A 15,692-nucleotide genomic window follows, 5' to 3' on the forward strand; every position below is an offset into this window, starting at 1 on the left:
AAACATTATGATACAAAACTGTCACATAACTGTCACTGAATATATAGGAGAGTATCAGAATTGACTTGATAGGAAGGTATTTTTTGAGCAAAACCATAACTGTCTGTGACAGGAAAGAAAGTCCTAAAAGTAACATCAGTGATCTGGTGGTCTTTAATGGTATAGATCAGAGGCAGTAGACTTTAAAAAGCTTAAAAAAGCAATGCAAAGCTATATTTTTCATAGGCCTGGAGTCATTTGAAGTTCAGTATGAAGTAGTGAATAAAAAAACCCACTCATTTTTTTTGTAGTATGATATGGTCTGTTCTAGGAAGGCTGCTGTAGGTTGTTACTAGCTGGCTTGCCATTAGTGGGGAAAAAAAACCCCAACTTCTACTTTGTGGCAGTTCTGGGTAAATGAGGTAGTTTGTGAGAAAATAATTAAACTATTTTATAGTAAAACTGGGGACAGCTTTTTCTTGCTTTTCATTTTTTCTGTAGCATAGATAATCTTATATTTATAAATCTATACACGCTGACACTTCTCAGTTACTGTGGGCTTAAGCTCAGGTTTACTCCCTCTGGTAATAGTTGAGTGTTTTAGTGCTCGAGCTGTGCAGCTTGATCTAGTGGCAAGGAATATGTAGTTGATGTTTCTGCTAAAAATGATCAATAGTGAATATAGTGCTGTTGATGTGTAAGCTGTCACCGTTAGGATTCATGCCGGTCAAATGAAGTGTGGTCATTTCCTGGTCTGATTTGAGAATGGCTTGAGATTGATGCTGGTATATTTGCCTGAATGATATTACTTAACCATAGTGTTACATATGGCTTTTTTGAATTAGGGTAGATTCTGCCATATAACTGTATCCTGGAGCAAGGTTCCACTGCAATGCTGCTGCCTCAGTGCACTGGGAAGCACCTCAGCTAGACTGTAGGAACGTTATGGTCACAATTTTCTCTCTTTGCATTGTTCTAAGGACAGGGAGTTTTAATTCTCTTTAAATGCTGATGTGATAACTCTTGCAAAGAGCTTGCTTTAGACTTCCAGTTTGGAAATCCTCAGTTAACTCCAATTCTGAGAGGAAAGTTATCAGGCAGGAGAAATAAGCTCTTTAACCAGGCTAAGCTACAAAGCCAAATTACTAAATATATATAATCCGAGATTTTTATTAACCTACAAGTGTAGACTTGGTACAGGGAAAATAGCAGTGTAATATAAATACACTTCAAGTACAATGCCTGGTATAGCATGATGTGCCATAAGAAATTTTACTGTACCCTTCGAGTAATCGTGTTTTTCACTTTTATGACTAAAACCTTACCTATGTCTGCAGGGGAAGAAAAGAATGTAAGCTATAGAAAATTAGTATTGACATTGTAATTGCTACGGCTACCATTAGCAAGCCAGCAGAGACTAAGTATTGAACGAGTTGAGTCCCAAACTAACAAATGTTAAAAGCAGGTCACTGCCGGCATCCTTCTGACAAGTGTGAGTGTTGGATTGTGATCTCATTGTGTGTGAAGGTTGTATCACGTGGCTCTCCAAAAAGAGTTGTGGGAGTGGCTGTCAGTCTGGTTAGAATGGTTTCTAGACCAAAAGGGGAACTGACAGTTGGAGTGGATTACTTTGGTCTAACTACACTGAAAGTGAGGTGAAAATCTAGTAGTTAGTCTGGAAAAGACTTGTTGGGGATACTCTCTTTTAAGCTACACTTCAAAGTAAATGTAGACCATTCAATTACAAAAGTTTCTAGAATGTGCTCTAGCTCTTAAAGCTAGATCAGCTGAAGCAGCATCTACAATGTTGAGAGCCTGAGTGAAGATGGTCTTCTGATGTTGACAGGCTTTTTTAGGTCACGTTGTCTAGATCTGCAGGAATGAGTGTGATAGGGAGTAAAGAACTGCCTGCTGAAGGTGTGCATACAGTGAAGATCCCGTTTACTGCTTGATGGTATGAAACTGTAATAGGCTGTTGTATTAGACTTGAAACAAAGTTGGTGGGAGCCCGTAAGAATAGTTGTAAGTAGAAGTTGTTACTGATGTTTGTTTAGACTGGAGTTACCAAACAGATGACAGATGCAGAATGAGTGAAAGGCTCAATCAGGTCAGTCTCCTGGCAACTGTGAATTAAAAAATAATCTGTTCTACAAAAAAGAAAAGAAATGCTGGCTATCAGTAAGGAAGGAGGAGGAGGAGGAGATGTGAAAAGGCCCGGCATGTTCTGTTCTTGTTTGCCCCAGCAGTTGTGTTGAGGTTAGTGCTGGTTCAGTTGTACTCTTAATGGTGTTAGTGGTGGTGGTTTTATTCTACTGTGTAAAGCCTCTGAGTTGAAAGAATAAGGGACCGCGGTCACATACATTAGAAAGCTCAGTGATAGCTATGCTCTTTCTGTAGTACATCTGAATCCTTTTTGGCCTCAAATAAGTCTATAGCTTCTGAGTCAATAGGAGAACAGTGGGCAGCTGGTCTGTGCAGTATCCCCCACAGCAGTTTAGACACATGGTGTGCTGTCCTGGAAGTTTATCTGAGGGTGATTTTTGGCATAGTACCCTAAATCCCACCTGACCCTGAGAGCTGGTGATAGTGTATGAACCACAGTCAGATAGCTGTTCGCCTGATCGAGTGGTGATGATGATGATGTGCTGGAGAGATAATCTCCTATTCCTCATGCACGGTAAATTGGTGACAGTCTCATAAATTCTGCAGACAGATGTCTGCCAGTTTTACTAGAGGTATTGCCAGACACAGACAGTGTCTGTTTTTTATCTGGAGGCAAATTAAAGACAGCCTTGTTTTTGTTGATAGAGTCCTGTCCAGGGAGGCATTATAGGATCTCTTTGAAGGATGTGTCGTCATGCTGATAACCCTGCAGTCCTCAAATGTGTTGTGTACACTGACTGGTAAATAGATCAATGACATTTTGATTATGGGGTGGATAGCTGTGACCCCAGCCACTGGTAAGTGTAGATGATGCTTACAAGATTTTAAAAAGTTGGCATAGACCAACTACATATGTCCGCTAACTGATATTGCCTTGAAGTAGGGGGGGAAAAAGTGATAATTTAGGTATGATGTTAGCTATTTGCACCGTATGGATGAGAAGAAAATTCAAAGTTGGCATTTGAAATACTTTTACTAAAACTGGAAGTATGGAAGCTGTGAGCTGAGCGTTGTCAGGTGCTGTCCTTGGCTTTAGTGATAGGTGCAAGTTAAACAGGCTTTATTCCCACTTCGATGCAAAAAGTTACTATTAAAATACTGGTGCCCTTTATTAGTTTTTCTAAGCTGTGCCTTTGATTGCTTACACGTCCAATATTGGTATATATTCAGTTACCAATCAAGGCTCAGGCACTGTTTTGTTGGGTTATTTCATGGACATATTATGAAAGGAAAAACCTCTATCCCTGAAGTTTTAGGTAGGGAAATAACTCAGAGCCAGCTGGATATTCTCTTCCAGCTGTTTTTCCTCTGGAGTGTTAAAGTCATGGCTGCTAAACAGGATTTGGTAGCAGCCTGTCCCCTGCTGATTGTCTCAGCAACTAGTGGAGCACATTTTGGAGGTTAGCAGGGCACATATATCTGGGCCAAGGAGCACGGTGGTAATTCTGCTCTGAAACCCTGAGAAGTCTCAGGAAAACATCCACCACTTAGAAGTCGCTGAGGGCAGAAGTGTCTGAGGGAGTGGGAGGGCGAGGACTAGTAATTCAGACTGACAGTTTTTGGAGAGGGTCTTTCTGGCCAAGGAGGAGTGGACTGGAGAGAGACCAAGCAGTGACTAACGTGTTTCAAGACAAATCAAAGGGAGGAAATGTGAACAACTGGAGAAGGCAGAAAGCAAATACTGATGTGGGGAGGAGGAGCCAGACAGAAATGGTGCTTGAAGGGACTTTGCTGCCTCTCTGGCAGGGAGAGAGGCTTTAATAAAGCACAACTTTGTTAAAATTTCAGGGTGACTTGTTCTTGCATCTCTGTTTTCACTGGATTTTCAATAGGCTCAGTTGGAGAGTAAGGCCCGAATTCTGTAGACGTAGTACTCAAAATGATCAAGCAGTACACTTACTTTAGCAGTTTTCAGTTTGTTGTGTGCTGCAGAGGCAATTTTTGATGTTGAATTCATCTCTAAGGGGGAACTTAATGAAGTTAGGAATAGGGGCCGCATGACTGCTCCTGCAGAATGCTCTGAGCCATGCAGTCCTGAACTTGAAAGGCAGATCCTTTCTGAAAATTTGAAAGGAGTTGAGGACAAGTCAAAGTACTCCTAAGTTTAATATTGTATAATGAACGTGACTACTAAATTGAATTAAAGAACATGCAAGGATGTCAGTATTAGCAGCGATGTATGCGCTTCTTGATCACAAAGGTTATCCCTCAAAATGCTTTTTTTTATAGTGCATCTAAACATCGTTCAGTTTTATATTATCAGTGCTGCTTAGTTTGTTTATAAGTGACAGCTTGAAATAACTTAATATCTAAGAAAATGAGTTAGCATGGTTTATTCCTTAGTTGTCTTCAACATTTGTGGGTTTTACAACCAGATTTATGTAACTGGAAAATGTTTCAAGTGTGCATTTGTAGAAGGAAGTGGGAAGCTGATCATAAAAGTGAGGTAAATATGCATTGTAAGTAAAAATGAGGAGAATCCATATATTTGCTTTCTTTAAACCTTCAGGTATGGTAATACCCCTCCTCACAATAGCAGGTGAGGAAAATTGAGAGGGGGGAAAAATACTTTTTTTTGAGAATTAATAAAAACCTTCCTTCATTAACGCTCTTGAAATTACTTGAGGCATTGTTTTGGAAATGCTGCATTAACTTCTGCACATTGCACAACTTAAATCACAAAAGCATTTCCTTTTCAGTGATGCTTCTTAGCGCCCCCCCCAATGAAATCCTTTATTGTGGAAGAAGACAGTGGAAAGCTGCTTGATGAATGAGTAATTTGTATTTATTAGAGGAAACTAGTAGTTTACACTAAAATGCTTGCAGCCTAACTGTGATAGATAATGTAAAGCAAAAGACACAACAAGAATTGAAGCTAATTTGAAAAATTATTATTGAGACTTTTTCTAGGATTTCACTGACAAAGGGACGCCTGGTTCAATGTATTGCATCACTTCTTATGTCTCTGATTTTCAGCATATCTAAAGTATGAATTGATACAGTACAGTCTTAAGAGATTTCCAACCACAGTGGCTTTTTCTAGTTTTTGATGTCAGGATAATAAGTTTTCTAATAGTGTCTAGAAGCTGAAGCATGTGATTTGATAGTGTCTTGTTTAAAATAAACATTTGGAAGTGGAAGGAAAATATGTATCTCTTAACTCTATTGAGAAACTGGCAGAATTAGGCAGCTTGTTTGACTTTTAATACCGGTATGTGCAGTTGTACAGCTCAGAGGAGCTAAGTAGGGAAAGCTATAAAGATAGATGGATAAAATGAGGAAGCAAACAGCATTATACAGCTAGAATTAATACTTAGAAAATGGGGGTTTTGTTAAGAGTGTCAAGGTATTTATCTTAATCTCTAGCAGTCTTAAAGATGCACATTAAATGGAGGGTGTAAACAGGAGAGGGAGGCTTTTTGGACAAAACCAGAGAGAAGTAAGTATTGCTGTGGATGAGAATGTTTTTTTTCAGTTGAGGAAATAATGCTTTCGTTTTGTGTACTTAAAAAGAAACTCCAGTGGGAAGCATATGGCCTGACTTTTTGTGGCAAGGCTAGTGAACAAAGCACTTCTATATTCTGACTTTTTGAGTTGGGGTGGGGGGGAAGGGGAGGGAGCGAGCAGAACAACGTGATTATAGTCTGTGCGTTACTGAATATAACATTCACGTGGGTCTCTCATAAACCATATGCCTGTACACACATCAGGAGTGTCTGTTCCTATTTCTGTCCTGAGAATTGTCATGGGTAGGGAGAGTTATTGTTTGTGAAATCATTTATAAATAGCTCTGGTTGCTTGTGTTAGGCTTAGTTTCCCCTGTTCTGTTTCTGAGACATAATCAGTTTGCATTCAACTCTTCCAAAGGCTGTGGTAGGTTTAAGTTTAACCCTTGCCTTTTTACTCTTTTTATGGTTTAAAATATCATTCGGAGCTGTTCAAGCAAGTGCATACTGGGTCAAGAGCAGCGCCCCGCAAATACACCTGCTGCTTGGGTGTGCTCCTTCCTGCACCAGGTCAAATAAGGTTTCAGGAACAGCAGACTGGCTGGTCGGGAGCTAGTCTGGGTCTGGGCTGACGGCAGCCGAGATTGTTCCCTGCAGAAGCTCTGGCACGTGTCTGCACTTACACTACGGCCTTTTGGACCTACCTGGGAGGGCTTATCAACATGGGTGCACGGCCTTGCGGTGCTCCCGGGTTTGCTGCTTCTTGGCAATCAGCCCTCTTGACTGCGGGCGGAATTCAGATGGTCTGCAGTGTTTCTGCACCTCCGCTAAGCCAGTGAAAGTTCTGGAGTGCTTTCACACAATATTTCCTGAGACTTGGGTTATCCAGTTGTTTGCATCTTAAGGAACGGTGAGGTGCCTGGCTGTGAATTGAGACAGAGGTACTGATTATCCACAAAACATAATGAAAAGCAGTCAGATTGGATTTTCTTTACTGTTCAGCTGTAGTTACAGTAGTTTTTTGAAAGAGGAGGTCAGAAAGTGAGATTAAGTTTGTTTAATTTAGTGAGGCTTTTGGAGCTCTTGGAAGTTCAGTGCATTGGAGCTCTAATTGTTGCTTCTACATTCTGCTTATTTACAAATCTGTTAAACCATGCCAATAAGTTGGCAGGCTGCACAAGGGGCATTTTCTTACGGAGAATATTCTTGCCAGTGGTATTGCTTTATGTAGAAAATACTTAACTTAAAAATCAGAATCTTAATGGAGCTTGAATGATGTCAAGATGTTTGCTTTCTGAGCAGCAAAATACAAAAGTGATTTCGATGTCAAGACTGACACTACCAAAGAGTCATAGAATTCAGAAAACTCACAAACACTGTAGCTTTGGCCCATTAAATGTGCTAGTTATTGTTAATCACCAATGTTTATATGGCACAGTTGATAATAACATGTTTCCTTACTTGATGTTACTTTAAAAGCTTAGAGTATTGAAGAAGGTCTTTACCTGCTTTTTTGATTTTTATAAAGTTGTTTTCTTAGTTTCAGTGGTTTGTTGCAGAGTTGATTAGAAACCTTAATTTTGGGGAACTTGCCTTTGTTCACAAAGCTTTCCTGTGGATTAGTTACCGTAGTCTTCCCACGTGTTTGCACACCTTCAGAGAAAGAGCTCGAGCACGCTGTTCCATACTCATGGGTGTGAGCACCTTTGTTTTCATGTCTTCACATGAAAACCTGCTCATTCTTGTGCCAAGACAAAGGGAAACACAGAAGTGTGAATGCATTACAGGACATTTTTCATGCTTCAAAGGAGCTGTGGTGATCAGTAAATTCCCTACTGAACCTGGTTCAGTAGAGAAGTGAGGCTCTGGCTCAGGAGAGCTGCTGCAGCCCGGTCATTGCTGGCTTTGAACATGTTCTGTCCTTTGGTATCTCCCTTTTCCTTGCCTGCCCTTTTCTCAGAATTGAAGCAAAGGGCGGGCAGGATTCATTAAGCTGAACAACACACAAGCACAGAAAGCAATAAAGAAAGGAGGCACCACCTTAAAATAAGAGCCAGGTCCTTAAACTCTACTGTCTAGTGAAGATTGATAGTGCCTCCCACTGTGAAAGGCTGGTGAGTTTAAAGAGAAAGGGGTGGGGGAATACTCCTACGATGGGTTTGAATAGCTGCAGCCTTCAGTAGTTGGTTATGTCTTTTTTTTGTCTTTTTTTTTTAACCAGAAAGGGAAAGTAAAAATGAAGTCCTTGATTATAGCTGAAGTTACATTTTTGGTATATTATAAAGACAGTCCTGTTTTGGGGGCATACTTTTGCTAAAAGTTTTCAGTGTCATGTGCCTTTAGTGCACAACTTTGGTTAAATCAGCTGTGGCTGCTTGAGTGCTGCCGAGTGTGGGATTTTAAACAGTGCAGTTGTGAACTTCTCAGGTAAGTGTGAAACACAGTGCTTCTGGTTTGGTGGGGTTTTCTCTCTTGGTATAGTAGCCTGCAGATGCAGGCATACCAGGGCTGTGCCAAGCAAGTGGGAAGTGGGAGTCAAATAAGCATCATGCTTGCTGCAGAGGATGCAAGAAAAGTTCTGGGAAATTAGTGAGCTCTTAATTGTGATGAGATCAGTTTGGATTCTGTGCCAAGAAATTGCTCCCCATATCTTAAACTGAATTACAGTTTTCTTTAGAAGTTTGTTTTTGAGAGTTGGTGTTGAAATCTCTTACATGTTGTTGTTAGCCCAGATAAATGGGCCGTGTCTTTGCAGACCAGAAAGCGAAGTTAGAAATCAAGTGGAAAAAAAGACTACAGGAAATGCGAAAATATAGTTAGTTAGCTTTCCTAGAAAGTAAAAGGGGGGAGGTATCTTGATACATCTCATTCATACTTCTGTGAAATACAAGTAGTTAAAAGTAAGACTTCAATAAAGTACACAAAAGAGGGAGAAAGCAGGGGGTCTTCCAGAGAAAGTAGTGTGGCAGAGAAGGGGCTTAGAAGCAAACTTCCATTCTTAGGAGCAATGCAACTGAATCAGGTTACTTCCTTTCTTTTATGAATAACTTTTAAGCGTTATGCATGGGAAATACAATAAATAAAAAGTCTTAATTGAACAAGAGTGCATATCTATAGCAAACTGTGCTCTGAGGGGAAATACCCAACAGGGACAGGAGCAAAAAATCTTAATGCTCTTGAGTTTGTTCAACAGTGCAGAGGTTTTGAGGGGAGGAGTAGTGCAATGGATGCAGTTTTTTTTGCTTCCCTGTGCATGCTGCTGTGCTGGGTGCTTGAGGTGAACGTTTGTCTTTTTCGGTTCTTTCGGTGCTCTTAATGCTAGCTTCTGCAGACAGGACAACATCTAGTGTGACAGTGCCACTGAAGTAGGGTTTCAGTAGCAGTTTCGAAGTGTGCAGTACGTGGTAATTGTGCTTGGAGGCTTCTCCACAAAAACAGTGTGTAATCTGAGGGAGTCCGTAGCTGATGGTGGAAGAGGGTTAGCAGTTAGATGCGGGAGAGCGGCAATGCTTATGCAGGCTGTGAACCTCCTGTGCTTGTTTTTATTATTGGACTGACACCCCAATTCTTGAGGTTTTTCTGCTCTTGTGTTTTGCAGGCTGCAGAGTTATGGCTTTCTGTGTTTTAGTGCTTTATGTGGACAACTTTGGAGGTTTGGATAACGCCACCTTTTGAAATGCCATTGCTCTGCGTATTAGAAGCTCTGGTGCTTCAGTTTTGGCAGAGCTGAACCTCCTAATCACAGTAACATAGATACATTTGTGTTGCCTGTAGGGCAGCTGAGTGTTTTTAGTAATGAATTCTGTGGCCTAAAGAGAAATTTCAAGGTAAACCTCCAGTGCAGCTTAATTATATTTTTAAGTGAAATTTCATTTACAGGGTGGTTTAAATTAAATCTGCCAATTTGGACTTCAAGAATGGCTTTATGCTTGCATAAATAACAGTATTTTTTTTTTCTTTCAACAGAGGTTGCAGAACTTGAAGCTAACTTACCTTGTAAGTATAGCATTTAATGGCATGCATTTTAAGGGGAAAAGGACCGTTGAACTGAATGTTTTGACTGAAGTATGAACGCTAATGATATTTGTTAACTCTAGGCAAAGCTGTGCAAAACTGCTACTCAGGCTTGAACAGGTTTTCTTTGTTGCTCCCCCTTACGGGGTTGTGGAGAGGTGGATCCCTTATTAGTGTCCTTTGGAAGCAGTATTGATCATTTGGCTCTAGAATTTGATTGGTGGTGGAATGGGAGCTTCCCTTATAAACCACTGAAAAGGTACCTGGAACTGAAGAGTGCATTTACTGCCTTACTCCTGTTTTAACTCCATTTTCTCATTTTCAAAACAGGAGGTGCTGTTTTAGGGGCAGAGCAAATAGTTCAGTTCTTGGGAAACATCTTAAGTCAACCTAGTGCTTTTTCACTTCACATGCAAGCTGTAACCTGCTGTGTTTGTTAATAGTGAAAATACTAATGAAAATTTGTTTTTTAAAAAAGTAATACATATTCCTTAAAAAAAAAAAAAAGGCAAGATAATGTGGTTTTAGCTCTGGAATCTAACTTGTATGCTATCCTAAAAGCTGAAAATGGCCAATTTAAAATAGGCTTTTAAGAGCATAGGGTAAATGGCTTGTTGCTTCTAAAGCTGAGGATAGATAGTTAAAAATCAAGTATATGTTTTCTGCTCTTTAGCTTTAGAAAGCCTAGTTCTGTAGTGGACAGCAAAACACAAAGCCCTTTTCTAGAGGGGAGTAAAGTTCCTACTGCTCTGTATTTGTTGGTGAGGGTGGGTGTTGACAGTGAAGCTGAGTTGTTGCTGAGCTCTCTTTCCCTTCAAGCGTTGACCAGAACAGCATCATTCTACCATGAGTTCTTGGAATACAGGCAAGCACAAGAAGTTATTGCCTAGTATGCTCAGAGGTACTGTCGTGGTTTAGCCCCAGCCAGCAACTAAGCACTATGCAGCCGCTCGCTCACTCCCCCTACCCTGATGGGATGGGGGAGAGAATTGGAGGAGTAAGAGTGAGAAACACTCCTGGGTTGAGATAAGAACAGTTTAGTAATTGAAATAAAGTAAAATGGTAATGATAATAATATCAATATAATAATGATAATAATAATAATATACAAAGCAAGTGACACACAATGCAATTGCTCACCACCCACCAACCGATACCCAGACAGTTCCCGAGCAGTGATCACTGCTCCCCGGCCAACCCCCCCCCCCCCCACCTAGTTTCTATACTGAGCATGACGTCATATGGTATGGAATAGCCCTTTGGTCAGTTTGGATCAGCTATTCTGGCCGTGCCCCCTCCCCCGCCTAGTTTATATACTGAGCATGACGTCATATGGTATGGAATAGCCCTTTGGTCAGTTTGGATCAGCTATTCTGGCTGTGCCCCCTCCCAGTTTCTTGTGTACCTGGCAGAGCATGGGAAGCTGAAAAAGTCCTTGACTAGCATAAGCAGTACTTAGCAACAACTAAAACATCAGTGTGTTCTCAACATTCTTCTCCTACTAAATCCAAAACACAGCACTATGCCAGCTACTAGGAAGGAAATTAACTCTTTCCCAGCTGAAACCAGGACATTGGGTACATTCAGAGCCCATCACTTGCTTTACAGAACTTGCTGTGGTGCATGTTCCTGTTTCAGAGTAATCTAAGATGTTTTCCCTGCAGGGAAAGAGGCATGAGCTGCTTGCAGCAGACCGAGAATGTATGTGCAGGTTACTACCGTGCTGTGCATTCACGCTGTCTTGCCCATATGCTTATCTTACAAAGAAAAGCAGTGAATATTCTCTCTGATTACACTGGCAGGTAGCTTGTGATATTTCTAGCCTTTCCCTATCTGAGGGCAGCTTTGACCATGTTTTCTTCTCTCCAGGTTAAGCTTCTGAGTGCTAATTCCGAGTGCTGCTTCTGATGAGCATCTTCTATTTGCTAATGATTCTAAGTCAAGATCAATGCTCAGATCTTAAAAATCATGCTTTTCAGTGTACAGGCTGCCTGATGGGAGGAATTACAAGGGGGGAAAAATACAAAACAGAAGCAGCAAAAAGGGAGGGCAGGAAAAGGCATTATTTAACTCTTCATTTCTCTATGCTCTTCTTTCTTAATGGCAATTATAGAGATTTTTACGCTGAGTAATTTTAATTTTTGTTAAACTTTTTTGTGTAGACTCTTCTATGGAATAACGAACGCCTGAGAAATATGTATCAGGGTTTGTAGTTACTACAATGCGAATGCCTTACTAGGGTTTGTGTATGGTTCTAGTTATTTTTTCAAGCAAATACCGATACTATTTAGTTCCTTGACTACAGAAAAAGAACAGCCAGTTTGATGGATGAAGAAGGTAAAGGCTGCATAATATGGATAATAATGTATCCACGGACATATGCATCTCCTAGTGTCAGCTTGACAGCTCGTCTCTGCCATAGTCAAGAAAGGCCAGTTTTGTGCATGGAAAGGCAACTTAGTTTGTGTCATCAAATGCGAACAAAGGGCTGTTATGCTGTGAACTTTTATCTATTGAACTGAAACCAGATTCATCAGATTGATGTTTTATCTTTTTTTTTTTTCCCCACACTTGTTCTTCATTCTCACTATTCTCCTTAAATTCATCTTGTCTGAGAATAAAAACATACTGTTTGGTTTGTAATGATAGTCCATAACCTTTGCTGTTAATGTGTGTAACTGGTTACGCAGAAGAAACTTGTTCAACATGACAGCCGAACAGAGACTTCACTGGCTTTTGGATGAGGCTTTCAGTAAACCTTGTATCTCATTATACCTTACAGGTATAAATAATCCTTTGTTAGCGTAGGGCTGTGGTGGCATGACTTCTTGCAAACTGCAGTGTATGACCAAATATTAAGATACACACATTGCCATTACAGAACTTGTAAGGAAAAGATGCTTGTTACGTATGCTGTCGTCTTAACATGTAGCTAGCATATATACAAAAGACCAAATCCTTTGGCATTTTAAGAGCTTTGAGACAGCATGGTTTACTGAAAGGAAATAAACTTCCTCACAGCTCAAAGAAGTGAAGTTCCATTGCTGCAGGTGACCTGTAACTGTATAGGGAAGATGTGCTTAGAGGCAAAGTATAGGAGGGAATCACTTGACTGGAAGGGTTAATCAGAGGGTGAATTTGGAGAGTATGAAAGATGATACACTTGCTTTCCTTACAGTGGAAAAACAACTGTCTGATGTAAATTATTCTTTTGCTTTGCAGGTACATGTAAAGTGAATTTTCCTGACCCAAACAAGCTTCATTACTTTCAGCTAACTGTAATCCCAGGTAAGTTGTTAAACATGTTACTTTTGTTTCTGTGTGTGTTGGTGTTTAGGAAATGTGATTCCAAGAGTTTGCTCAAGAATCCAATAAACTTTTAGTCAAAGAAAGACTGGCTGCAACACAGTGATTATTTTATAGAGGTAATGGAGGAATTAGGCCATCGAAATTGAGTAGGTTTAGGAAGTATTCAGGTCTTGTTTACTCACTTTGGTTGATAACATTTTGTTTCCTCTCAGCCAATTTCAAACCAACTTGTTTTATTTGCTGAGAAAAATCCTAGACTAGGTCTAGAGAAATTACTCTGTTACAGCCCTGTTGCATATTATTCTTTTCTACTGATTGCTTGAGTCTGCAGAGTTGAAAAGGTAGATGACAGATGTAATGCTATGGAAAACTCAAATCTATGCTTAACAAGTAGGTGTCTCTTAGTCTTTGAATATTCAAGTATGTGGAAATTAGATCTTTTAATAAAACTAATGTAAATATACTGTGAAGCTTCTGCTGGCATACTGTTCAATAAAAACAAAACCTCAGGACTACATTTTCAGAATTTGTCATTTCCACGTAAGTTTCCTAATAGCCATCTGAAACTACAGAGTTTGCTCACATGGTTGTCCATTTTAGAACAGAAAGTTGTGTTTGTGTTTTATGGATGATTTTGCATGGAAGATTATTTAGATTTCATATACACTGCTTATTTTTGCTGTGTGTTACCTTTGAGACTGTGCAACTACTTGAATGTGAACATTGATGGACATTCAGGAGACTGAATTGTTTGAGTTAGATGTGCTGACATCAGGATCTCCCTGCCAATTAATCTTGGAGATGCACATTTTCTGTAGGTGCTTATTGACAACAGAATTTGGATGCAGTATGGCAGTCATCCTGATGTCTTACCTATACAAATAATGGTTTACACTTAACAGGGTGATAGGAATTTTTCTGGTAATCCAGTATCTTTAAGTCAGATGGGCGCTAGATGTCACTGTTGCTGCTTATTGGCCAAAATCAACTAGCAGTTCCTCGGCAGGAGAAATCTTGGGTGGTCTTTGTTAACACGTCCATTCATGTGACTCCTTTTTGTGATGGAAAAATGAGTAAGACTGCCCTAGTCAGTGTAATAAAAAATAAATGCAAGTGCTATTATAGAACTTTTAACCTCTCATTCTGTGTAGGAGATGTAGTCATGTTTACTTGGTGAGTGTTTGCTTGAACCGAATGTCATTCAGTTGATATGATGCTGCTTTATTATATTTCGGAAATGAGTTGAGTTTACAAGATCATCACCGTGTGAATTAGGGATGTCTTGAATATGAGGCAATGATAACTTCTTCATACTAATTCTAAGGTGTCTAAATAGTCATTTTTTTGTCTGTTAATGGCTGAATGGCAGGGTGTTGCAGTCAGAAGACAGTTGGTGAGTGCAGAGCATGTTTTTTGTGCTGGCTTCGTTGCTGAAATGATCTTTGGAATGACATGATATTAATTAACATTTTCTTACTCTAAATATAGCTGCACAGCTGAAGTCTCTGCAGTAGCAGTCTGACCGAAGTAAACATCTATTTTCAGCTGTGCATAATTCAGGTATAGAATCTTGTGAGCAGCTACAGTTTAGCACAGCTCTCTAAAGGCAGAACGTAACACATACCAAGAAAATCTTTGTAGCTTTCTGATTCCCTTCATTATTGAGGTTTTTCTTTAGAGTATGCTAAATCTTAGTTTTCTTTGGGATAACAGAGAGGCAGCTAAGTGGCTGTCACAGAATTTTTCTGACTCAAATGGGCCAAAACCTTTGCTTGAGGCAACCTTTTGCAATGTCTAAGCAATGTTGCGTGAATCTTGACAGTCTGGAGTAAGAGCCAGTTTTCCTCCTTCTGCCTGGAACTGCCTCTTGCATTGAGGAGCTGAGTTGCTTCTAGAAATCCTGCTCATACACCTGGCTCTTAAGGGAGCACTTTGCAAATATCTCTGCAGCTTTCCAATTGCGGAACAAGAGCTGGGCTCAGCACAGCTGCGGGTGCCAGGGAATGTCTAATGCCACCTTGCGGTTCTCACTGTTAGGACTTACATAGTAAGTATGGGTAAGTAGGGTTGGTAGTCTGCACAGAGAAGAAATTCTTCCTGGCTCACTTCTTGGGGTTCTCAGTTTGCTTATCTGCAGTTACAGAGATTGCATCCTTCTATGACAGATCTGTTACAGGGATGCTAGTTATTTTATATTCATATTTTACATTAAGTTCTCTTATATTCTCATTAACATTAGAGCTTGAATTCTGTAACCATATTTTATAAGGAATCTTACACCAAGGCAGTTTCTGCAAGTAGCTGGCTGTCAGGGTACCATGAAGGTACTGACTGAACGTGTTTTTTAAAACAGAAGTGCCTTTTGTGGTCAAAGTTCTAGCCTTATGTTATTGACAAAGCTTGTTCTCAGGTGTTTTGTTTTATGCAGTCATTTAGAATGTGGCTGGTCTTGAAAGGACAGTGAAAGAAGTTTCTTTATGTTCTCACAAAAAGACTAATTTGAATAGAAAATAAACTTTACCACCAAGCAGAAATACTTTCAGCTCCCTTGCTCTGCACTTCTCATAATAACCTTTCTTAATAAGTATTTAATGTCACAAAATTATCCTGGTGACAGTGAGTTTTAAATTAAAATGAATTTGTAGAAAATCTTGATGAGAGTGACTGCTTATTTCACATAAAAAGTTACTTGTCCTCAGGAAATTCTGATTCCTTTGTTACAGCTTTCTGCAGTGCACCATGAGTGGATATATAGTAGCACACGATAGAAAATGGGTAAGA

At 39.9% G+C, this 15,692-nt stretch overlaps 1 protein-coding gene across 6 annotated transcripts in view; it reads left to right on the plus strand.

Moving 5' to 3' along the window:
- UBE2F (ubiquitin conjugating enzyme E2 F (putative)) overlaps nt 1-15,692 on the plus strand; it is an 84,920-nt gene that overhangs the window by 3,114 nt on the left and 66,114 nt on the right. For 5 of the 6 annotated variants that reach the window (XR_012831050.1, XM_075710424.1, XM_075710421.1 and 2 more), the window contains exons 3-4: nt 9,555-9,584; nt 12,825-12,890. Coding sequence is in view for 5 of the 6 variants with exons in the window: in XM_075710424.1 (XP_075566539.1) it covers nt 9,555-9,584; nt 12,825-12,890 (96 nt within the window). In the remaining variant the exon portion in view is untranslated. The remainder of the gene's footprint in view (nt 1-9,554; nt 9,585-12,824; nt 12,891-15,692) is intronic. The other variant, XM_075710422.1, reaches the window with a different exon arrangement.

This window comes from Pelecanus crispus, chromosome 5, assembly GCF_030463565.1.
Source record: "Pelecanus crispus isolate bPelCri1 chromosome 5, bPelCri1.pri, whole genome shotgun sequence".
Taxonomy (NCBI): Eukaryota; Metazoa; Chordata; class Aves; order Pelecaniformes; family Pelecanidae; genus Pelecanus; species Pelecanus crispus.